Below are 25166 nucleotides of genomic sequence, written 5' to 3' on the forward strand. Positions count from 1 at the left end.
GTGGGTCCCGCTAACTGGAGCCATCTGTGGGTGCTGGTGGCCCTGGGCTCAGCACCGGGGACTGGCACTGAACGATGCCAGCTTGGAACTCCCACCCCATCCCGGGGGAGCACGGGCGGCTGGGGAGTGCTTCCGCAGATTGAGCCCCGCTTCCTTCCCTGCCGGCCGGCACACCCTCGCACTCCGGCCCCAAGCTTCCTCCGCGGGGACACCCTGCTGGCCCCTGGGGCCAGCCCTGGCAGGGACAGGCAGGACACAGGGTGGCCACATGGCTGGTCCCTAAGTCCTGCCTGTCCAGCTGCCCACCAGGGGACCCTCCAGAGCCTCAGCAGCGCCCCGGGAAGGAAGCCCCCCCAGCCCGGCTGCTCCTGCATCCCCCCTTGTCCCTCATGTCAGGAAACCCGTGGGGCCACGGCTGAGTCAGCAGCACTGGCTGTCCGGCCCCACACAGGACGTCCTGTCCTGCACAGCACTGCCCTGGGGACACCACCATCCTGGGGACACCACCATACCAGAACTTCACTGTCCTGGGGACTCTGCTGTTCCAAGGACACCACTATTCTAGGGGACACCACTATTCTAGGGACACCACCATACCAGGGACATCACTGTTCTGGAGATACCATTGTCCTGGGGACACCTCTGTACTAGGGACATCACTGTCCTGCCCATACCACCACCCTGGGGATGCCCTGTTCCAGGCACACCACTGTTCTGGGGACACCACCATGCTGGGACCACTACGGTTCTAGGGATAACAACAAACCTGGGGACATCACCATGCTGGGGGGACACCAGTCTGGGGACACCACTGCCCTGAGGACATTGTCACTCTAGGGACACCACCATTCTGGGGTCACCACTGTCCTGGGGTCTGCAACATTCTGGGATCACCGCTCTTTTAAGGATGTCACTATCATAGGGGACACGACTATTTTGGGGTCACCATCATTTTAGGGTCAATGCTGTCATGGGGTCACTGCTGCCCTGAGGACATCACCACCCCGGTGTCCCCACCACTCTGGGGACACCCTCATCACGAAGTCATCCCCACTACTCCGGCGTCACCCCCATTTTGGGGTCCCCGCTGTCACCACCGCCTTGGGCCCCCCCCCCCGCGCCCCGCAGCGCCCCCTACCGGTGCCCCCCGCCGCCCCGGCCCGCCCCCTTCCTCCGCGCGGTGGGGCGGAGCCTCCCGGGCCGTACCAAGCGCAACGCGACGGGGGGCACCAAGCCCTACCCGGTACCACAGCCCCACGACGGGAGGTGTTGGAAGGGGGACAAGGGGGGGACCGCCGCCGCTCTGCCCCTCCCCAGGCTCCACGGTCGTTGGTTCTGCCCCCCCGGCACGCGGCGCCTGGGGCTGGACGCGGGGGCTGGGGGGGCGGTGCCCCCGCGGGTGGTGCGCGCCGGGGAGGTTTAAAGCGGGCGGCGGGGGGAGGAGGCGCCGGTGGGAGCCCGCGGCGGGGAATGGTGTGAGGCGGTGAGAGGAGAGCGGAGCCGAGCGGTGGGGAGCGGGGCCGGGGGGCCGCGCCCCGGGGCTTTGTGTGCCGGCGTCGGACAAAGGCGGCGCCGCGCCGGCACCCGCGGGAGCGGCGGGCAGAGGGAGCGGGGGCGTCCGGGAGTGGGGAGGACCGGGAGCAGAGGAGATCCGGAGCGAAGGGGTGTTCTGGAGGGACCGGGACCGACCAGGAGAGAAGGGGTATTGAGGAGGGATCGAGACCGACCGGGAGTGAGGGGCTACTCGTGGGGGACCGGGACCGACCGCAGCCGCTTAGGACAGGGATTCCCGGGCGTCAGTCCCCGGGGCGCGGGCAGAGCCGTCCCGGCACACTTCTGCCCCGGGCCGGGTTGTGGGGAGGGGGCTTAGGGCAGGGTCTGCCTTGGGGGGTGCGGACGGAGCCACCCCCTGCCCTCACGCCTCTCCTGACGCCCCTCTCCCACTGCCCACAGGCCCCGCCTTGGGCAGGATGCGTGGGGGCTGCGCGCTGGCCGTGGCCGTTCCCTGGCTGGCCCTGCTGGCCCTGGCCTGGCAACCCCCCGAGAAGCCAGCGGCCACCCCCCTGTTCACCCGCCGGCCCTTCTTGGTGGCCTGGAACGTGCCCACCCAGGACTGCAAGCCCCGCTTCCAGGTGCCCCTCGACTTCAGTATCTTTGACCTGCATGCCTCCCCCAACGAGGGCTTCGTGGGGCAGAACCTCACCATCTTCTACAAGGAGCGCCTGGGGCTCTACCCCTACTACAACAAGCAGCGTGTGGCCATCAACGGTGGCATCCCCCAAAACAGCAGCCTGTCCAAGCACCTTGCCAACCTCCAGGCGGGCATCAGCAAGTACATCCGCTCACCTGCCATGGAAGGGCTGGCTGTCATTGACTGGGAGGAGTGGCGGCCAATCTGGGCACGCAACTGGAAGCCCAAGGACATCTACCGGGAGGTGTCTCAGCATCTGGTGCACCAGCGGCAGCTCAACTGGTCCCGTGAGGAGGTGAACAAGCAGGCAGTGTTTGAGTTTGAGTTGGCCGCCCGGCAGTTCATGGTGAGCACCCTGCGTGTGGCCAAGAGCTTTCGCCCCAAGCAGCTCTGGGGGTTCTACCTCTTCCCCGACTGCTACAACCATGACTACAGCAAGAACAAGGAGAGCTACACCGGGCAGTGCCCGGATGTGGAGAAAACACGCAATGACCAGCTGTCGTGGCTCTGGAAGGAGAGCATGGCCCTCTACCCCTCCATCTACCTCGAAGCGCTCCTGGCGTCCACCCCTAACAGCCGCAAGTTTGTGCGGGCACGGGTGATGGAGGCCATGCGCATCTCGCAGCAACACCATGACGGTTACTCCCTGCCTGTCTTTGTCTACACCCGGCCCACCTACAGCCGCAAGCTGGACGTGCTCAGCCAGGTAGGGCTGTGCCACCAGGATGTCCTCATCCCTAGCCCCACACGCCTCTGGGGTCAGCCAAGTTGGTCCCTCTGCCTGTGTCTCATCTCCATCCACAGAGTGGGATGGCTCTTGAAGCTGGTGGCCATGCTTATGGTGTCACCAGCACCCTGTGGTTTGGCTGTCCCCATGCAGAGCAGCACTCTTTGGTATAGGGCTGGTCTGGGAGCCAGGAGGAGTGCATGTCTCTGTCTGTCTCCTTCCCAAGGGGGTTATGGGCCCCCAGTTCAACTCTTCCATGGGTAAATGCTGAGGGCCCACAAACTGCCCCTGCTCTCCCCTTCTACTTATGGGCAAAAAATATCTAGCAGCAGGGCTAGCACCACTGGTCACCATCATCAGGTGACCACAAGACTCCTGGGTCCTGGCAGCCAAGACCCTGAGGGATGTGAGTCCACAGCCCCTGTACTGTGCTGGCTTAGCCCCTGAGGCGGTGTGGTGGAGTTGGGAAGCCTTGCCCCCATGGAGCTGGGACAGTCCCCTCTCCTTGTGGCCTGGAGCAGGGATGAGTTTTGCTTCTCTGACTCCACAGTGGGCTCTTTGAGGCACACTGTGCTGGGGGAATGGGGTCTTTGGGCACTAACTGGACTCTGTCCCCGCAGCTGGACCTGATCTCCACCATTGGAGAGAGCGCAGCACTGGGTGCAGCTGGGGCCATCTTCTGGGGTGATGCAGACTACACTAAAAACCGGGTAAGTGTGGGGTCAGTGTGCCCTTGGGGACATAGGTGATAATTGGGGGGGTTACCTGCCCCTAGAGAGGAGGACCAGTGGCTCATTGCTGGGATGCCTTCAACATCTGGGGTGCTTTTTCTCTCTGGGCCACCCCAACACACACCTGATGCTCCCCTTTCCCCCAGGACTCGTGCCAGATCATCAAGAACTACCTGGAGGGGGACCTGGGCCGCTACATCGTGAACGTCACAACGGCAGCACAGCTCTGCAGCACAACGCTGTGCCAGGGCCGGGGCCGCTGCCTGCGCCAGGACAGCACCGCCGATGTCTTCCTCCACCTCAACTCCACCAGCTTCCAGCTGCGGCGCCGGGAAGGGGACCACTCCCAAGGCCCCCTCTACTGGCCCGAGGGCCATCTGTCCCCTGCTGACACCCTCTTCCTACGGACCCACTTCCACTGCCACTGCTACCAGGGCTGGCAGGGCAGCAGCTGCCAGGTGCCCGCCAGTCCTCGCAGTCATGCCCCGGCCCCCCTGGCACCGCTGGGGCTTGGGGTGCTGTTGGTGCTCGCCAGCTGGTGCTGACCCCCCCTGGACTGAGCTGGCACCCCCTTTCTGTGGCGGTGGAGGGGATCTATTTAAGATTCCCCCACCCTGCCAGTGTGGCAGCTTGTTATGGGGGTGCTGCCCCTCTCCGGGTGGGAGGGGGGTGTGTTGTTGTCCCCCCCCTCTGCCCTTCCTGCTGCAGGGCGGGTGCCCCTCATGGGGATGGAGGGCAGGGTTGGGGGGCGGCCTCTCCTGTTGTAAGGAGAGAAAGGGGGCGGGGGGGACTAAGGGGGGCATGGGGGCAGGGAGCGGGTGCTACGTGGTGCTGAGCCCCTGTGCGCTGCCCCACACTGAAGTGCTTTACCTCGAATAAATGTGGGCGAAGTGTCAGTGGGCTGTGGGCTGATTTGGGGATGGGGGGAGGGGTCACCCTGGCGTGGGAGTGCGGGTCGGGGAAGGTGCTGCGGGGGCTGGAGATGCGGGACGCGGCTGGGCCACCCACGTGGAGGCCGCTGAGGCCACACCCCCTTCATATAACCACGCCCCTTGATCTAAGCTCCGCCCACCTGGGGCTTCCCCCGGGCTGGCCGCGCCCCGCAGCGCGTGGTGAGGGCGGGACCGGGACCGGGCAGGGTTCGGTGCGGCGAGGGTCGGGTGGGTAGCGCGCTGCGGCCCGGGCCGAACCGAACCGAACCTCTGCCCCGAGTGTCGCCGGGTGCTGCTGTCCCCAGGCGGTGCTCTCCTGTGGCACCAGTGTTCCCGGCGCTTGTGACTCACCAGATCCTGCCCCACGTCGAGAGCTTCCTCCCAGCAGTGCCCTCCTCCTCCTGCCTCATGGCCGATGTTCTTCTCTGCGCTACCCCAGCAGCCCACCCCCCTCGCCGTGACCTTGACCCCCACACCCTGTCTGTGTCTGTTTGTCTTTCCAGGCCAGCTCATCGCCGGCTGGTCACTGGGTGTTGACTCTGCGCATTCCTCCCCAGCGCTCATTAACCGGGGCAGGCGCGCTGCCGGCGCACTCCAGAGCCACCCCGCTGGGCTGCGGATGCTGGTATCTTGGGGACTTCACGTCAGGAAGTGGGAGAGGTGACCCTGGTGACTGGTGTTGCTTGGGGACGGGGTTGTGGGTTAGGGCTGGTCCCAGCTTGGGCTAAGGACAAAAGCGTCTGCCCAGATCTCAGCCCATTTCAGCTCTGGGACCCATCCTTCACCCACTGTCACCATGACAATGGAGTGGTCCGTCTGGGTCCTCCTGCTGCTCCTGCCCACCATGACCTACACGGGGGGGCCTGGCCCTGTCCTCATCAACCGCCCCTTCGTCACCATCTGGAACATCCCCACCGAGCGCTGCACCACGAAGTACAATGTCACCATCAACCTGGAGGTCTTTGATGTGTTGGCCAATGACCATCAGTCTTTCATCGGGCAGGACATCACCCTCTTCTACAGTGAGGAGCTGGGGCGCTTCCCCTACTACACGGCTGAGGGGGTGCCAGTGAATGGGGGGCTTCCCCAAAACGCCAGCCTGCTGGCCCACCTGCTCCAGGCCACCCAGGACATCAAGGTCACCCTGCCCAGCCCTGCCTATGATGGGTTGGCCATCATTGACTGGGAGAAGTGGCGCCCGCTGTGGATCCGCAACTGGGACTCCATGGATATCTACCACCAGAAGTCAGAGGAGCTGGTGCAGCAGCAGCACCCGCAGTGGCCCCCCAAGGAGGTAAAGGAGGAGGCCATGAAGCTGTTTGAGCAGAGTGCCCGTGCCTTCATGGAGTGGACCCTGCAGCTGGGCAAGACCCTTCGTCCTGGTGGCTACTGGGGGTTCTATGGCTTCCCCAACTGCTACAACAATGACTTTGACAGCCTGCCCTACACTGGGATGTGCCCGGAGGTGGAGCACGAGAGGAACAAGGAGCTGTGGTGGCTCTGGCAGAGCAGCCGGGCACTCTATCCCAGCATCTACCTGCCCCCACATTTGAATGGCACCAGCAAAGTGCTTCCCTACGTCCAGCACCGCGTGGCCGAGGCTTTTGCTGTCGTCAATGGCAGCATCCCCGTCGTGCCCTACTCCCAGATTGCTTTTGACTGCACCACTGACTTTCTCTCCCAGGTGATGGGGATGTGGGGATGGTGGGCACCTCTCAGGCTGATGGGTTGGTGCTGGGGAGTCTTTAGCTCTGCCGGGGCAGTGCAGGGGCCTTTGGGCACCGTTGACTTCTCTTCCCACGGTTGCAGGAGGACCTGATCAACACCATTGGGGAAAGTGCCGCTCAGGGCGCTGCCGGCATCGTCCTCTGGGGCAGCCTCAACTACAGCATCTCCAAGGTGAGTGTGCTGGGTGGCACCTTCCCACTGCCCACCCGAACCTCCCTGCCCTATCCGTGCAGGGCTATGACACCGGGTGCCATTTCAGGAGATGTGCCTGAGGCTGAAGGACTACACGGAGGGGCCCCTGGGACACTACATCGTCAACGTGACGGCCAGCGCCGAGCTGTGCAGCCGGAGCCTCTGCTCGGGCCGGGGCCGCTGCGTGCGCCGGGAGAACCAGCGAGGCTTCCTCCACCTGGATCCCTCCCGCTTCTCCATCGACCTGCAAGCCAGGAAGCCCTGGCTGGTGGCACAGAGCCTGGAACCTGGTGATGATGTCTCCCGGCTGGCCGAGGAGTTCCGCTGCCAGTGCTATGACCAGTGGCAGGGACCCCGCTGTGACAGGCAGAGCTTTGCCCTGTGAGCTCCCCTGTGGTGCCGAGGACACTGGGCAGAGCAGGGTGACATTGTGGGTCTGGGAACACGGCTGCTAATAAAGCTGATAGGCACCTGCATGTGTCTCCTTGTCTTCCACCAAGGTATGTTTTGGGGCAAAAGGATCCCCCAGTGATTTTGGCACTGCCTTGGGATGCTGCCAAGGGCTGTGCATCGGTTGGGGGGTCTGGGAGTGGAATACCTCAGAGAAGCCAGTAAAAAAAAAAAAAGAGGAAAAAATTATGGGAAAAGGTACGAAGAACCTCCAGAAATGTCTTTGCTGTGCTGGTGGCTTTTGAGTTGCTGCTCCACAGCCTTTGGCAGAGAGCAGGGTAGCAGCAGGGCTGGAGCTTCAGCCAGCATCCAGAGTGCTGGCTGTGTGGGGTCCCTCCTCAGCCAGATGCTGCTGCACCTTCCCTGTGTCTTACCCAGGGCCCCTTTATTTCCCTTGGGTTTTTCCAGCAGTGTGGAGTTCATTTCCCAAGCTGAACAAATGCAAGAAAATAGAAATCTCTTCCTGTTTTCTGCCTGTTTCGTGAGATGGGCTCCGTGGTTTGAAGAGCACAGTTTCCACGTGGGAACAGGTGTGTGCCCAGATGATGCTCCCTTCCCACACTTCAGCAGTCTCCCAGGGGCTGATCAACTGAAAGTAAAACACCACAAAAGTTGTGTAAAGGAAATGGAAGGACAGGGATGTGTGCCTCCCCTGTTCCTTGCTTTGGTTCCTCTACTTCTCTTTGTTTTTTCCAGTGTAAGAACAAGAGGAACAAAACCAATCCTGCTCTGTAAAGCTTTAGCATCACCTCCCTCTCTGCTGGATCAGGTGTTTTGCTGCAAAGGAGAGGTCATCTCCAGGCTCTGGGACTCAGCAATGCTCTTCCCTTTTGCCACAATCCTTCTCTGGATTGTTTATGATCCCGTGAGTGTTAGGGCAGTAAAGGTGAGGACATTAAGCATAGGGACAGTGTGGGCAGAGCCCCATGGTGGGCATTTGGGCAGAGCAGGGAGGGTCTCCTGGAGCTGCCAGAGCATCACTGAAGGCCTGGCCTGGACAGAGAGGCATGGTGCAGATCAGCTGGACTTGACTGTTGCCCTGCAGTGCTGGAATAAATGGAAGGTTTGGTATTTCCCTGCTGCAGAAATGTAATATGGTCTTTGTTGTCTTGTCCCTGGATGCTGACTGTAAGGAAATTTCATCCAAGCTGTTATCACAGCCTAAATTTTACGTTTGTCAAAATGCAGAGAACTGCAGCAAGTGTGTAGGAAGAAACCTCTGCCAGACACAGGAGAAGGTAGCCCAGGGCCCAGTCAAAAAGGAAAATTGAATTCCTCCAGCCCTTTCCTTTTCCAAGTAACATTGCAGCACAGAGCCAGAGGACATCTCTTTCAGAAGAGCAGGAAGACAGAAGGGAAACTGCTCAGCAGGGACTTGCTGTTTTTCTTCTCTCCTGGGGACAAGGTGGCTCCTGCCTTCTCTCTGGGCAAGTGCAGTGCAGATGCCTTCATTGTCACAGGTAGGAGAGCTTGTACAGGTAACACAGTTTTAGCAGCAAAACTTCATGACAATGAAAACAGTTCCAAGTACCTGTTTTCAAGATGGGCACAAATGTCTTCCAAAAAAGCAGTCACTACCACCACCATCCTGGCATGAGTAACTTAGGGTTGTGAGTACCCTCAGCAGTCTTATGGACCCCAGTAAGAACCAGAATTTGATTTCTACAGAGCTGCTACAGTTGACTTGTTCATTTCTTGTTACACTGACTATGGCTCTGAGAAAGGTACCCAGGATCAGCTCTTTGGATTCCCCAGTCATGGCTTTCAGGAACATATACTGGGTTATTACCAAACTCTTTGCCAAGCTTGTTCCCCCCCTAAAAATTAGTCAGAATTGGATTTTGGCCCAGAATTAATTGTTTAATCTAATTGTTATATAGTTAGCTCGGTAAATGTTGGGTGTGGATGTTGGAAACAATGTTATCTTAATATTTTTTGTATGTGGAATGTGATTTAACTTAATGAACACTCAAACACACTCCTCCCAAGTTACAGAGAATTGGATATTTACCATGTATTACATGCTGGAATTGAAAGCAAAGTTCACCCTGCTAATCAGACAAAGAAAATGTCTGAATTTCAAGAACTCCTTTTGCCTGGCAGGTATCACAGCTGTGTGCCTGGAGCTTTCAGTCATTTCTTTGCCTTCAGGTTTTGAGATTCTGAATATCTGGTGCATTGTTAGGGGATGGTTTGGGACTTGTACTGGGCACAGTATTTTATGTTATCTCAGCCCATTAACTGAACTGAGCATTGAAACAGGTATCAGGAAAGATGCTCTTCTGGCTTTGCAGAAGGGTCTAACCCTGTCAGCAGTTGCACAAGCACTGCAAGAAAACCTGCCTTTGGGTGCTGGCCTGCAGTTCATCTGAGCCTGGAAACCCAGACCAGACCTGCTTCTTGTTGTTGAAATAATGCAAGCTGGGCACGAACACATAATAATAGTTTAAAAGGTATAAGAGGATTTGTTTTATTCATCCTGTTTGTGGTAGCTATTCCTTGGTTCTTCCCTCTTGCCATATATCTAATGATACCCAAGACACTGGATTGCATGTAACCCAGCTCATTATCCTCCAGCCTCCAAGAATCAGAGACAAGTAAGACCTGGCATGCTCTGCCAACAGGCAGCTTAGATCCACTGAACATCTGCTGGGCTGGTTTGATATTTTTTTTTTTTTTCAGGTCTGAAAACCACACTACACCTTTTACCTGTGCAGTGCTCTGCGAGTCCACCCACAACATCAGAGAGCTTGGGCTGGAGAGGAGCCAACCAAGATCCCACAGCGTGGGTCCCACCTCTGCCTGCTCCACACCAGGTGGGTGCAGGATGCTCATGATGCCCTCACACCAGCTCCCATCTTCTGTGCTCAGGGTGACTGAGAAATCTGCTGTGCTCAGAGCTCAGTTGTCCTCTGGGCTCACTCCAAACTGCTTTTTAGGCTTTTTCCATGTGCTGCTTAAAGAAATAAGGGCAGGCTGCCACCTAAAACTGTCCTTACATTGCACAGCTTTTCATTTCAACCACTAAGGTTTTTTTTTGCCTTGGTAGCTTAAGCCCCATGTTATTGCCCAAAAGAACTGAAGTACTTACTATGGTTACCTATCCCAAGCAGAGAAAATTCAGTTGCTGATTGCTCTGAAATGAGAAAGATTATTCTGTGATCTAGAATGAAGCTACTGCTAGTGAGAAGCCTTAAATGCTTCAATATGACTTGGACATGAAGTCCTAGCTGAATGGTAAAGTGTAGATTAAGTCTTGCATAAAACAGGATGAAGAAAACTCTCCCAAACAACCCACAGGTTTTTCAGGTACAAGTTGGAAATTAGAGGCCTGGTAATAAGCTAATAAGAAAAGTTCTCCCCTGCCTTGTTCCCTGAGTAAGAAGGTCAAAATCAGTAAAAAGAGAATTTTTCCAAATTCCTTTGTGTCCAATCAGACACTAAGATGCTGTTTTCAGTTTTGTATTTGTCTATGCCTATGGTCTGACCATCAAGATGGTGACTGTATTTTGAGACCTCAGGAGCTGTTTTAGTTATCATTTACCACTGCACTCCACTTCATACAAAGCTTTGGACAGAAGTCATAAAACAAAAGTCAGAAGAATGGGAAGCAGGTCCCTTCAGCCCATTTCTCCTGCAGCCCTTGCAGCTGGGTGCTGAGCTTCTCCCACAGCCTCTGGACTCAGGGTACAAGTAAGCAGCATTTTTTGAATAATTTAATCCTACCTAAAAGCAGTCACAGCAACTGTATGGCTTGAAATTAGATGCCATGTAGATCTTTAAAATGCTTTTTATCCCATTTACATTGCAGCAGAAGCTTGTAGCCTCAGTACTGATGTTGCTCTGGATACCTGTAAGCCCATTGCAGCTGAATGAAGACAGAGCTGAGTGCTCTGCACTTGGAGGAGATATTGAGAATCAGTGCCAGCAGCATGAAGTGATGACAAAATTCTGTGTTCATGTGAGACCAACTTTAATCCACCACCAGGTCAGTACAAGGCATGAGACAGTGTGGGGGCAGGACAGGAGTGTCCTGGGGATGGGTGAGTCTGGGCATGGGCTTTGGTTGTTCTGTTTACCTGCAGTCACAGAAAGCTCATCTAACTCCCCATCACCAGCAAGCTTAGGGGGGAGCAGCTCACAAAAGCAAAGGAGCTCAGAGGCTGTGGGGAGAGGCACCTTAGAGAAACAGGAGACCAGGAGGAGGAGAAGGCATAAAAATGTGTCCAAGGACAATTGCATTTATGAGTGGCTCGAGGTGCTACCCAGAACAACAGGAGGGAATGGCCTCATGTTGTGCCAGGGGAGGTTTGCATTGGAGATTAGGAAAAATTTCTTCCCCTAAAGGGTTGCCAGACACTGGCACAGGCTACCCAGGGCAGTGGTGGAGTCACCATCCCTGAAGGGATTTAAAAGATGAAAATATGTGTACATGTAGTTCTTAGGGACATAATTTAGTGGTGGAATTGGCAGTGCTGGGTTAATGGTTGATAATCTTAAAGGTCTTTTCTAACCAAAATGATTCTATGATTCTATCTAGAAGAGGTGTAAAACAGTCTTCAGGGGCCACAGATGCTGCTGTCGCCTTGAATGTGGTGCCTCTTGTTTCCCAGCACTTGCAGGGATATCAAATGTCATTCCTCTGATTCAACAGATTGCAATTTCAAAAGTTACTTGGAAAAAAAAAAAACAAACAAAAAACCTAAACCCTGAAGCATGGTTTTCAAGCTCTCAGCAAACGTTGAAACATCCAGCACCAACAGCAGCCCCTGCCTCAGGTTGTGTAAATAAAAAAGCCTCTGTGTTTGGAAGCTTGAACCACTTTATTCCATGATTTTTTTTCAGATCTGTCAGCAATAGGGCTGGGCACCCAAACAGAGGTGCAGGAGCTTGGTTTGTGTGCTCCACTACAGCCACAAAGGGCAGAAGCAGCACACTGGTGTTACTTGCAGTATCTCTGCTGCTCTGATTTGGCAGCAACTCCTCTCCTAGTTATTTTCCAGCCCGAGGAACAGGCTAATCGCTGTCTTGTGCTGGCGCTAGGAAGTCGGCAGGAGTGTTACCAACAGCCTGAGGAGAGTCAGAGCAAAGCCTTGTGAACTGACCTCAGTGAAGCTGTTTGCTTGTGCTGTGCAAAATGCCCTGCAAAGTGATCTTCCTCTGCTGACACACGAAACCACACACTGCTCCAAACACTGCTCTCATCTGCTGATGCCAACTTCAAGCAGACACCCAATATTATAGCAGAACAGTCTCCAGGACCTGTCCTGCATTTGACTGTAATCCTTCTCAGGAGGAAAAACCCTGATTTTACAGATTACCGGTCATAATTCCCAATGAAGACATTGATAGCTGTAATCCTCTGTTGGGTAGAGCTCGGGGTTAGTTTTGGCAAACACAAACCAAGCTGGAATTGAAGGGGGAAAACAAAAAAAACTTTGAGGCTGTTCCTGCCCTCAGTGCAAAGTATGTATTCTTTACTATCTTATTTGTTTTAGCACACACCAACCTGCTGCACACAGCAGCTATCAGCTGAGATAACAGAGAGTTCAATGTTTGAGGCCCAGCTTTTCTCACCATAACAACAAAGCTGTAAAGAGAGTAAGGGGACGTGGGTAATTCCAGCATCCAGCATGGCAGGTGCAGCCTTGCTGGATATTTTGTCAGGATTTATTTCATACTGTCACGGTGCATGATGTGGAGCCACGGTGCATGTCTGAGCACAGATACCCCACATACTCTGGGGAGTCTGTGTGGTGCAAAGCATTGACAGAATATAATATACACAGTGTGTACAAGTGCCAGAGAGCATGTGTGTGCTGCTTGTCTTCAAGGCAGCTGGGAAAAGCGGTGGTCTGTATTTAATCTTCTTGGCCTTTTATAAAATAGTGGAGGTGGTGACCTTTGAATATGGTCTTCTGAAACCAGCCTGCTCTCCCTGACTGATTAAGCCAGCTCTTGGGGCACAAGTGACTCTTTATATTCACTGGTCTAGACCAGAAAAACCTCCCTCAAGCAAGCTACCCTTTTCTCCCTGCATCTCTGCTACCCTATCAAAATTCATTTGATGGGGCAGATTTTCTGATAAAAATTCAGATTGCATTTAATCACACTGAAAATACCTATGCTGTTTTTTATTTCGTGTACTAACACTGTTGTGTTTGCTTTGCCAGTCTGCTTGTAGACCTCGTTGAATCAGTAACCACATTCAACTCGAACCAATTAATTGGAAAAGCTGTGCTCTCCCCACCAGTCTATGAAAGCAGGTAAGCCCAAGAAAAATCTCCTAGCAGCTGCTCTTTAGGGTGTTAGTCAGAAGGGTCATGAAACCTTTTCCTCTTCAGTTATGGCCAGAAGGCATAATGCAGTATATAAATCCAATAACATGGAGTAAAGGGATCTCATCTTAGAATGCCTGGGTCTGAGTTCTTGCTAGATAAATCAATGTAGGAGCTAAAATAACAAGGCACTTAATTGATGAGTAATCCCTAAGTGGCATGGAACTAAAATACATCAAAGTAGTCCTTTCTGTTGTGGTCTGAGCACCTAACTTATCGCTTCTACTACACGTATACTAGTAGAAAGAAGTGCAACAGAAATGCAAGCAATTTGCCAAAAAATGTGCTTAATATAATATTTATATAATCTTCTTATGTGCTGCCTGTCTTGAGGGGGGCCTGTGATGAAAGAAAGGGTTTTTTTCCCAAAGGTTATGGAAAATCTCAGTTGTCTGGGATAAAGAAGCAGCAGTTGACTACAGCTGTGTGTACAGAAAACGTGAGGCATAAAAATAGCCAAACACTCCAGCACGCAGCAAGATTCCCCACTTCCAGAGAGCCTGAGAAAGGCCAGGCAAGCTCTTAGGGAATGACCAGACTTGAATGAGAATTCCCACTAACCAAGATAAGGCTTCCCAAACCAGTCTTGAGGTAGCTTAACATGCTTCTATGCTTCAGGACAAGGCTCCACTTAATTTTTTAAAAATCTTATAGTCTGGACAAATAAAATAGCTCAGAGAAAGAAAAATCAAAGTAGTGTCTGACTACATCAGTAACTGTATTATCTTAACTTTTGCTTGCCAGTTCAATGATTGATGTTTCTGCCTTTTATTCTTCTCCTGCCCACTGGGCAGAGGCTGCAAAATGTCTTAAAGAAAAAGAATTGTGCTGCCTGGCACAACTGAATGCAGCACAGTCCTGCATTTGCCCAGTTCCTATGAAATTTAACAAGGACCCAACAGGTTAAACTTTCCAGTGAAACTGAGGAACTTGACCACAACCTAGCTAAAATAGTTACAAACCTCTCATTGATTTACCCACCTTTTATTTATTGTCACCCAGAGATAAAAACGATGGGCTCACAGTTAAAAAAGTAAAGTAGGAGAAAGCAACCTGTTAAAATAACAGCAGCATCAGTGTCCCCAGGCAGCTGAGGCTTGTCACAGCAATGTGGGCTGATAAGCCTGATAGGATGCATTCCCTTGCCAGCAGCTGCAGGCAGCTGCATTTGTGTGGCCTTTTCTTCAGCCTCGGGGTAGAAATACACACTGGGCTGATCTTGGAAGCCATAAAAGCACGTCTAGGGCAGAACATTTTCCAAGGTCCCCAAGTGTGGAATTGTTTCCAATTTAACTATTTTTGAGAAAGACACGGGACTAAGTCACACATTTTCCAAACAGATGACCCTGCTTGCTCAGTCTGAGCATAAACTGGGGCCAAATATCCCAGGGAGAAACTTTGTGAGTACTTATCTTAAACTCTTCTTCCTTCCCAAGTCCTCTGAAATGCAAATAAATTATAAGATGTATTTTTTTCTTTCCATAAATCTGCTCCTAGTTCCACTCACCTAATTAACTACACCTCCCTAACTTGGACTAAACCAACCCGATCAAGGGTTGGCTGCACAGATATTGAGCAGAACTCAAGATTCCTAGCAGCTCTTGTACTGGTTTATCTGCTATTTGGTTTTTTTTGTTTTGCTTTTAAAACACTTAAGTTCTCTGCAAACTTTGTATCCTGCAGTACAGCTGCTTTCCTGGGAGCTGCAGAATGCCAAACCCTCTGGGACAAGAAGGCACAAGAAGGGACAAGCCCCACCGCAGGCAGAGGATGGGAGGAGCTGAGGAGCTGAGGGCTAAGGTTTGCCTTCCCACCTTGAAGAAATGCTACAGAGGAAGGTACACATGGTTAAACAGAAGACAAAAACCACCAAAAGGACACACAAGCACCTTGTTTGGTCTGCACCAACGTTCTGCCCATCAGCCCACACCAGCCTGCAGGCTGCCTTCGCAGTTAGGACCTTCTGCATGAAATTTCTGGTTGTTACCGAGCTGCTTCTGACTGCATGGGGGAAGAATCCCTTTGAACCCTTTTGCCAACATGGAATCCTCGCAGCTGTGTGGTTTTTTGGGTTTTCTTAACTTTTAAGGCCAAGGACAGGAGGGTGAACTGCTGCAGGGCCCAGCCCCTGAGCTCCACTTCTGGCCCTGTCTCAGCTGCTCATGATGCCTCATGCCAGCTGCAAAAACCTCTTTTTTTTTTAATTTTTTTTTTTTTTTTTTTAAGGGAACATGGGGGTGAGGTTTCACTAAGCCCAGAAACCGTGAATTTAAGATGTTTCATCATGAGAGCAGGTGAGATCAAGGGCCTATCCCCCATCCCAAGGGCTTACAGCTGCAGGACATTTCTTATGAAGTCTCTCAGAACTCCAGCAAGTTGCCCTTGCTCCAAGCTGGAAGGAGCCAAACACCAAAATCGGAGCTATTTATATCCAGTTTTGAGCTATGCCATCCCTGCCAGTGATAACCACTCTGCTCCACAACAGCACTGGTAACATGGTAGCCCTGTGCACCTACTGTATCATCATTTTCTTCATGCTGTTAGCAGTGGGCAATGAAACTTCTAATGCAGAGAAGGCCACAGTTAGGTGAAGTTACTTGAGCTTCTTAAGAAGATAAAGCACATGAAATGTTAATACTTCAGATGAAATCAAGGGAGTTAAGGATTGTCCAGAAGGTGGACCCAATAGGCAACTTCGGTCTCCATGGAGTCAGTGACTTGCACTTTGGCACCTTGAGAAGCTTTTCAGCTCTCCAGGGGATTTCTGTGGGAGTTACTGCTTTCTCTTGGTACAGCTTAGGACTGAAGGAGTGGTGGGGTTTGGTCTCAGACAGCAGTAACTCAACCCTTGATCTGAGTCACATACAGACACTTCAAGGAAGTGATACCGAGCACTGTACTGACCTCAGCTGCCGAGTTTCCTCATTACAGGAGGCATCATCACCTGGAGATAACCATGCAATACTCTGTTTACAAAAAAGCTCCCTTTCTTTCATGTGGCTTCATTTCTGTAAGCAATTAACACTAAAGAAACTTTTGTTCAGTAAAGGTTTGGAGCACCAGATGATCCCCAGGCAGAGTCAGGGTAGTTACAATGCTTTTTACCAGTGGGAGTCTGAAACCTGCTGCCCAAAGAGCAAACTTTTGAGCTCACTTGGAGAGAGCCTGGGAAGGAGAATGAAGATGTGCAGGTAGAGTAAGAAGAACAAAGATGCATAGGTAGACATCCTGCCTACAGGATTATTCTGATTTTTAGCTGCCAAGCACTTACAGACTGGTGCTTTCTTAAGCTTCTTATGTTTTCTGCTTGGCCCCTTTCATTAGTGGTGGTATTTTTCCCTCCCCAAACTCTTTTGCCTATCTTGGCAGGCCAAGTGCTCTGAAGGACAGATAGCAATGCTCTCCTGAGCACAGGGCTGCCTCTCCTGCTCCTCACCACGTACAGGACATGCTTACAGTGTGATGAGATAACGACTGCAGAGCTTCCATGCACACCCATTGATTTGATGCCTCCCTCAAATGGACAGCGTAATAAAATTACAAAGCAGTTGATGAAGCGAAGCCATAAAAATAATCTGTCCCTACTTGAACAAGGCAACATAAACACTTAAATACTGCCATGAGGATAGTGTGAGGAGCCAGTGGATTGTTGTCACCATGCTTGAGCTGACAAATTGTCCTCAGAGATCCTGGATGGAGAAGCTCCTGCAGGACCAGGTGGGGGGCTGTGGCCTGGGTGCACTTCTAGGCTGTCATCACCCTCTTGGCTTCCCCGGGATCTCACTGAGAGGGATCCCACCCCCGAGGTGTGTGTGTCCCTGCCCTCCTGGAGACAGTGCTGGGGTGTGCTGCCGGTTGGACCCACTGGGTCCTTGCTGGGGTCACCTGTTGACTCCTGAGTGAGTGCTTGGAGCCGACAAACATCTTTTTCTCCAGAGAAAGTAGGTCCCTGCCTCCAGCTGGGCTGGCTGCCTTCATGGCCAGGTCTGCAAAATGGCTACAGCTGCTCCACCTCCGCTGTTTATTTGAGTTTTCGGGTTTTTGTTTGCTTGTTTGTTTGGTTTTTCTTTTTTTTTTTTTTTTTTTTTTTTTTTTTTTAAATTTGGTTCATTTTACCAAAAAAACATAGACTCAACCAAACAACCCACCATAAAACCCCGAGCAGAAAGTAGGAGAGCGGCTGACGTCCCGGACGGGAGCTGGCACCGGAGGAGCTGCCGAGGGATGGGGCCACGCTTCACCCCGGAGGGGCGGCTGCCCTGCCGAGCCGGGCCGGGCCGGTCCACAGGCGGTGCGGGGGTTCCCGCAGCAATGGCTGAGCGGAGGTGATCCCGTTCCGCGCCCGTTCCGCTGCTCGCACGGGGGGAGCGGCGGGGGCGGCCCGGCGGGGCGGGGGCTGCCCGGGGACGGTCTCCGCCGCTCCGCTCCGCCCCGCGCGGGGCGCGCACACCCGCGGGCAGCTCCGCGGGGCGCCGCGGCCAGGACCCTCCGCTGCCGAGCCGAGGGGTTGCGGGAGGGCTCCCCGCGCACCGCCGGGCCGGGCCGGACCGGACCCTCCGCCGCAGATGTGGGGCTGCCGCCGCCGCCGCGGCTGCCCGCAGGGCCGGCACTGCCGAGGTAGGAGCCCCGCGGCCTCCCCGCCCACAGCGGGGCTGCTCCCGGTGGCTGGGCGCCCGCCGGGCCCCTTCGCCCCTTCCCATCTCCGGCTGTAAAGGGGGGGGGGAGCCCCGGGGCAGCCCCCCCACCCTGGGGAGCCCCACGCGTGTCGGGGCAAAGCTGGGTGTGGGGTTGGGAAGTGTCGTGTGTTCTCTGGGGCAGCCCTTTCCAGCCCTTTCCTCTGGATTGTCCTTTCCAGCTCCACCAAGCAGTAAGGGTGACCGACATCTCCAGGGCTGGGGAGGTGGGAAGTGGGAACCCTGGGCCAAGGCAGAGGAAGGCTTGGGAGATGTGGGTGTGGGGAGAGGGAATGGTAGTGTACCAGCGACTAGTTGATGTCTGAGTTATTTTTGGAAACTGCTGTGAGGGATATACGTGTTTTTTAACTGTCTGTGGGAAGGTGTATTTACATCGTGCTCCTCTGAGCGTTGGTGCTTTCCATTGGCTGTAAAATCACTGTTCTGGCAAACGCTGGTCCAACCGGTTAGTTGTTCTTTCCCATTCCTAATGGCAACACCATAAAAAACATAATCTGCATCTTTTTTATCTCTCCCCTTGGGATTTTGCTGCTCGCTCGCTGTAGCCCTTCCTCAGGAAAGGCCAGCTCTCCCCAAGGACTGAGGGGCCTGGTGTGTTCATCCAGCACTTTGTGTAATGCAGGACAACAGCCCTGATGCAGGCACTCCAAAACTTTTAAATGTGGGCTCAGTCTTGGTTACGTTAGGCTGGTTCTCCCCTTTTCCAGGAAAACTGTGTCACATAGGCTGGAATATAAACCTGGCTCCTTCCTGGGCTCTCCGGCAGCCATGGGCAGGATGGGGAAGCCAAGCCAAGGCAGGTTTTTTTGGCAGGTCTGTTAACGGGACTAGGGAGCCTTGGCCTGGCACCCTGAGTGCCACAGAAAATTGGGTGTCACTGGGTGTTGAGTGGCCGTGACTTCTGCCCAGTGACTCAGAGGATTGCTCTTGTTTACAGCCATTGCTTTGCTTCTGCAAGCATTCTGGTAGGCAGCTGCCCTCTTCATCCATGCCTGGCCCCAACCCAGGGCATGGAAATGGATTTCATGCAGTTTGGTGGTAGTTCCAGACCCTCTGGTCTAAGGGGACCCTGAATCAGCTGTTGAAACACAGTGATGGGCCGCTGCATGTCTCTGGATGAACTGAAAACCCTTTGTTGCTCCTCATGTCATCAGGTCCTCATTGTGTCTGCTGTGAGCAATGGTTTTGTGGCTGTGTGTGTGGAGCTGCTGAAATGGAGAGGGGCTCTTGTTCCTTATTCTCAACACCTTGTTGCCTGGCTCAGTGTTGACTCCGTGGCGGCTCCTGTTGTGCTCACGTGGCTATTCAGAGTGAGGGGAGGAAAAAAAAAAGTATTAATATTGAAGAGATTTGAAGGCTGAAGTTTTTCCATCTTTAGAACCATTTATTCTGAACGGAACACTTTATATTGCTAATTGTTGAAGAGAAACTACTTGACACAAGGTAAAAACATACTAAACCAAGTATTACTTGGAGTGATCCCATATAGGGTCAGTTGATTTTGTAGTGCTCTGCAGTGGGCTGGTGGTGGGACTGAATAAGTACCAGTTGTGGCAATCCTGATGCTCATCCAACACGCTGCGGAGCGGTTTGCGCAGTTTCCAGCAAGTTTGCTTAATGTGGCCTTACTCAGTTGCAAGGCACTCCCATAATTATGCCAGCAATTAAAGGCAATAACATCCATTTACATAAGGTCCCAGTCCTTTTAAACCAGCGCATCATCTAATGAGAGCTTTCGTGTAGGGATAGCTATGCAGGACGGGGGCCCAAAGCTGAGGGTATTGCAGGGAGGGTTTTGTTTCAGAAGTTTTTTTGAGGTCATTTGAAGGAGCGGTCTGCTTTAGTCAAGTGATATAGGACATTTTGTTATGAAAAAGAACTGAGTTATAAATATAGCCCTTACCAGTAGTAGGATGTTGTTGAATTATATGCTTTTAGCACTTCATTTTTTTAAGCATCCATGTAGTTTTTAAAAAATCATCGTGATTACACCAGTATTTTTCTCAACTGGGTTGCGTCAGTGTTCCTTCTGCTCTTATGAGTAAGAGATTTGGTAAATCCAACTTGTGGATTAAATGTAATTGCTGACAGAGCACTGCGGATGTGTACCAGATTGCTCACTGAAGTTGCCTGGTTTCCTTGGGGCTTAAACTCTGCACGTAAAGTCCACAGGTTTGCCTTTGAGATGAATGTAAGCATTAATTTATAAATGCAGAAAAACTTCATAGATTTGAGGGGCGTTTCAGCTTTATTCTGAAGAAGATGACCTGGTGGAGTCAACTCGCCTTCTTGCTCTGTATGGTGTTTTTTGTTTTGTTTTTTTTTTTTATGTTTGTTTTTTTTTTATATACTGTTGTTTTTTAAATGTACTGAATGTAGTGTAAGCCCCACACCCTGGCTGAGGCAGGTCCTTGGGAAGAGTCACAAGGCAAATGTAGCAGCAAGGGTAAAGAGTCTCAAAATAGAACTGAAGAAACACCAGTCTCAAGTCGGAGAAGTGTTGGGTTCTTTGGGTCTGCTCTGCTTTCCTCCAGAAGCCTTTTTTTCCCTTTTTAAGTCAAATAATTAGTCTGTTAATCTTTTGTCACAGACATAGCACTGGACTTGTGGCCTCTGAAAGCACAAGAGGTTGGGTAATTAAATTCTATAAGAGCGTAAAAGAGAATAATGGACTCCAAACCAACTAAGCTGTCTGGTTGGGCTCTCCAGTGGCTAAAATTAAGTAATTTGATTCTTGTGTTTACATAATTTTTATTAGGAGTTCAAAGTAGGGATGAGGGAAAGAGCCCTGTGCTACTTCTCATGGGTTGTTGTTTTCAGAGGTGAGTTTATTTAAGGTACAGTTCAGTTGGACAGCTGATGAAGTGAAGCCACAAAACCAATCTGTCCCTACTTGAACAAGGCAACATAAACACTTAAATATTGCCACGAGGGTGGTGTGGGGAGCCAGTGTTTGGACAGAGGGGCAGTTCAGGGGGAGCACTGGCCTGTCTGACCCTGAGAAGGTGCCCTGTGGAGTCAGGTTGGCTCATATCCAAGGCTTGTTCTTGGTTCCTGCCAAAGCCCAGCCCTAAATATTGTAATCACATGCTAATTATGAATGCTAATCTCCAGATGTACTTAATATATTACCAGGTGAAGCACGGACCTTGTAGCTGCTGGGTGGTGGTCTCTGCAACGGGGGTGTTTTTAGTAAAATCACCATAGCGTGGTGGGGTGTGAATTTGTGTCCCTACGAAGTGAGGAAATCCTTGTGGTTCTGCATGAAATATGTTGAACTTACCCTTGCAGGGCACTTGTAAGTGCCTTTGAGGTTGTGTGTTGATGATGTCAAGCAAACTCATCTCTCATTTGAGAGGCAGGTGAGTGGGGGGCTCTTCTGGATGTTGGAATCCAGATCTGCAGCATTGAAGGGTCTGAAGCAATGCACTGGAATTAATCCTGAAGTCTTTAAGCGTGTAGCTGCCATGGTAGGTCCTGAATGCAAGTGATGAGCCTCCTAATTGTGTCTGATTTTTATCCATGTGATGGATAAAAGGGATGTTTTGTAATGTTTTATTAATAAAATGGGATGGATTTGTCATGAGTGCCCCTGTGGAAATAATGTGCCTGTAACAACTTTAAGTTTGTGTGTGTTGGTGTAATTTCAGCACAACTGATTACTTAGATATATGAAATGACTGTGTGGCATTGGTTTCCAGATGATTCAGTACATTACTATTTTGTTTACAAGACATGTACAAGTAGGAGAAGGTAGGAAAGGGTAAAGCAGATTAGGTTTTAATTCTTATTTTCCTTTTTTCCATTACTTGAAGGGGTATACAGGAGAGCTTTGGAGGGACTTTTTACAAGGGCATGTAGTGACAAGGCAAGGGGGAACAGTTTCAAACTGGAAGAGGGGAGATTTAGCTTAGATATTAGGAAAAAATTCTTCCTGGTGAGGGTGGCCTAGGGTGCCTGGAGAAGCAGTGGTTACCCCATCCCTTGAAGTGTTGAAGGCCAGGTTGGATGGGGCTTGGAGTAACCTGGGCTGGTGGGAGGTGTCAGGCAGGGGGGTGGGACTGGGTGGTCTTGTAAGTTCTCTTCCAACCCAAACCATTCTATGATTTTTCACTCTGGAGTTGACCGCCCAGCTTGTTCCCAAATAATTAGTTTTCCAAAAGGAAATTCTCTTCTCTTCCCACATAGTGTCAAGTCTCTGCCTGTGTCATGGTCTAGGAACTGGCTTCATGTGTGTTGTGCTTTGGCACAGGGAATTGTTGGGCTGCCGGGAATTGCTGGGTGATCAGGCTCCCTGGCAGCTGTTCCCAGCTAGGATTACAACATGCCCTGCCAGCCACCGACCTGTTGTGGGCTTGGTCCATGGCTGTTCAGTGATACCCAGGCTGACTGAGACGTGCTGCTATTTCTGCCTTGCTGGGAAGAGCTGCTTGTGGTGTTGCATCTTTTGAAATGGATTCCAATGTGAATGATTTCTCCATTGGCAGACAGCAATGTGTTGTGTTCACTGGGTTAGTCTGCAGTGTAACTGCAGGGGCCTGGTTTGATCCTGCCTGTGGTTTAGGTGCATAAATAGAGTCAGAGAATTGCAGACTCTTTCAGGTTGGAAAAGACCCTTGGGAGCATTGAGTCCAATTATCATCCCTGCTCTACGAAGGTTTCCCCTAAACCAAATCTTCCTAAACCATATCCCCCAGCAGCACATCTAAAATGGAAAGGTTTTCCTCAAGCAGCAAGAAATCCTCATGACTGGATTATATACGTTTTACCAGTGGGTAGTTTAAGTCAGTTGATTCAGGGGAGAAAATATTTGTGGTGGTTTATTTATAGTTAAAAGCTTCCATGTGACACTAGACATCCCTTTTGACATAAACTAATTAGGGAGCACAACAACAGGGGTTGTTTTAGTGCATCTGAAACTGCTTCTGACAGTTATTGCCACAACAGGATTTGGATTCAAAGCTGGCTTTCTTCCTTTTAAGTTTTCTTTTGTGATCTATTAATCTCTGGAAATCTAATTGATGTCTGTTAATAACAAGCAACATTTGTTTTTCATGGGAACCCTATGGATACTCTTAAACTTGGAGCTCTGCAACATTTGTCTTCCGCATTAATGGAAAAAAAAATAATAGAAACCCTTTGTAGTTTTTCCAATACCAGTGTGAAACTGGTTTCCCCAAAACAATGGGGAGATTTCAGAGGTTCATGACCTCTTGCAATTAAAAAAATTCAGATGGCTTGCAAAAGGCAGACTGATGGGGCAAATGAGAGGGGGGAGGAAAAACCGCTCTTACCATGGGGGAAACAAGTACTCCTGTTACAGCTGGCTAGGTTATCACTCATTTTTGGTAGGACTTCCCATTTAGCTGCCTTTTTTTTCTTTTTCTTTCTTTTTTTTTTTCTTCTGATAAGTTTGGGGATTAGAATACAGGACCCTACAGCAGTTCTGGAAGACAAGTTTAGCATGGATTTCTTTCTTAGGGATACAGCTGACTTTTCTTTCCCAGGCTGGGCCAGCCCCAAGGACTGGGGCTCAGCTGGTGCCAATCTTTTGTCTGATGCCACTTGAAGCACTGGCAGGGCAGCTCTTTTCTCTTGGTAGCTGGGTTGCACTAAAATGTAGGAGACCAATGTTATAGAGACCTCTGTCTTGTGTCAAATAAGGGTCAGGTCAGTCAGTGGCTTCAGATGTCCTTCTTGATGAGTGGGAGCCCTGGGGAGGCCACCAACCAACCCAACCACCCACTGTGAGGTGGCTGGATCCAGCAAGCCTGGGTGGCTGGTATTCTGTTGGAGTTGGCTAGTGTATGAGGGCTGCTTTTCCATCTTTATATCCCATATATGTCTGGCTTTCAATTTGTATTTAAATTGAAATGTTTGAATGCGTGTTTACACATTCTGATGCTAAAGGCTCCCACAAGTGCTGTGTGTGCTTGAGTATGGCCTTCTGCACACCTGAGTAAATTTTTATAATTTATTTTCCCTAGGGGCATTTGTGCTGAAGCAAAATGAGTTTAAGGAATTTAAAATAATTCAGGGGGGTTGTTTCTGTGCTAGTATTATGGTGGTGATTCTTACTTGGTAAATGCTTTCCCTTGCAAGAGCTTTTATTTGTAGCATTTGCGTTGTTTAGCCTGTTTGTGCTCCATAAATTAGATTATTTTGTCTGTTGTAATTTTATTATCCTTTTTAAGCTTACTCATCTACATATTGATCCTGTTAGTCTCAGGAAGCTGATAAGCCATCTAGCTGTACTTGCAAAATACACAGAAAATGAAGAATCTGCCCTGGAGGCTGCAAGACTGAGATTCATCAGCAATTTGTATCTCTGTATGTCTGGCCTGTGTTGTTTTTTTTTCCCCCCCTCAGTGCTGGGTTTTAGACTGGGTGACAGCATTGCAGTTTACCAAATCAAGATGAATTTTATCATTATAAATTCTGTCACCAGTAGCTTCTGAGAAGCTTTGCTCTAGTTTACTTTTGTCAGGATGAATAAAGCTTAAGAATTCTTCCCGAGGCAGCTGGTGTCACACAAGCTGTGAGATTTTTTTTCTCCTTGTGTCGTTTTTCTGTGCTGGCTTTCCAGTGGGGTTTATTCTTTACTTTCAGAACCCTGCTTTTCCTGTCTCCCTTGCCTACAGGACACACATTAAACCAACTGAAGGTGTGTGTGTAGGACTTGGGGCCAAGTCACTGCCCCATTAACTCGTTTGCTCTCTCTTTCCTTGCCATTTGCTTTTTACTTAATGACTGATCCCATATGGTAATATGTGCTGGAGTATTGGACTTCTTCGACCTTTAGTTCTCATCTCCTCATCTTTTTGGTCATTCTAGCTCTCAGCCAACTCTGGTCCCTCTTAGAATGTGAGGCTCTGTGACCTCCACCTCAGCCTCTCCCATGCTGAGTCCATTTTGGGTGCTTATTGCTGGCTGACATGTTATTTATGTCACTGAAATGGTTGAAGATCCCTGTTTTGTTCTTGTTCTCCCTGACCTCTCTGCACAGTTACTGCTGCTTCTAACATCTCCTTTCTTCTTCCATGATACTTTTTCCTCCCTTCCCATCTGGTGTTTCCTTCTTCTCCTACAGTTTGACCTTGTCCTGCCCTTGTTCACAGGGCTTCAACTTCTGTTGTGTGCCAGTGACTGGCAGATGCACTCTGCACCCCTGATGGTTTGTCCA

General features: G+C 51.2%; 3 protein-coding genes across 5 annotated transcripts in view; all 3 read left to right on the forward strand.

Annotated features, from left to right (window-relative positions):
* The first annotated feature begins 1408 nt into the window (after nt 1-1408).
* Nucleotides 1409-4545, forward strand: HYAL2 (hyaluronidase 2). Of its 2 annotated transcripts, none has more exons than XM_071755659.1 (4): nt 1409-1483; nt 1954-2897; nt 3539-3628; nt 3796-4545. In XM_071755659.1, the coding sequence occupies exons 2-4, from the start codon at nt 1971-1973 to the stop codon at nt 4192-4194; spliced, it is 1416 nt and encodes a 471-aa protein (XP_071611760.1). In that variant the 5' UTR covers nt 1409-1483; nt 1954-1970; the 3' UTR covers nt 4195-4545. The 2 variants fall into 2 exon arrangements, with proteins under 2 accessions (XP_071611760.1, XP_071611761.1); XM_071755660.1 differs by having other exon boundaries at nt 1483-1507.
* Nucleotides 4546-4613: 68 nt separating this feature from the next.
* On the forward strand, nt 4614-6975 carry HYAL1 (hyaluronidase 1). Its single transcript, XM_071755665.1, has 3 exons — nt 4614-6265; nt 6391-6480; nt 6569-6975. The coding sequence occupies exons 1-3, from the start codon at nt 5378-5380 to the stop codon at nt 6884-6886; spliced, it is 1296 nt and encodes a 431-aa protein (XP_071611766.1). The 5' UTR covers nt 4614-5377; the 3' UTR covers nt 6887-6975.
* A 9942-nt stretch (nt 6976-16917) lies between these two features.
* The window catches only part of LOC139801437 (6-phosphofructo-2-kinase/fructose-2,6-bisphosphatase 4), a 51470-nt gene continuing 43221 nt past the window's right edge, over nt 16918-25166 (forward strand). Inside the window, exon 1 of one of the 2 annotated variants that reach the window (XM_071755656.1) lies at nt 16918-17006. Coding sequence is in view for 1 of the 2 variants with exons in the window: in XM_071755657.1 (XP_071611758.1) it covers nt 17855-17906 (52 nt within the window). In the remaining variant the exon portion in view is untranslated. Of the gene's footprint in view, nt 17007-17616; nt 17907-25166 lie in introns of those variants that run through there. The other variant, XM_071755657.1, reaches the window with a different exon arrangement.

This window comes from Heliangelus exortis, chromosome 12, assembly GCF_036169615.1.
Source record: "Heliangelus exortis chromosome 12, bHelExo1.hap1, whole genome shotgun sequence".
NCBI classification, from domain to species: Eukaryota; Metazoa; Chordata; class Aves; order Apodiformes; family Trochilidae; genus Heliangelus; species Heliangelus exortis.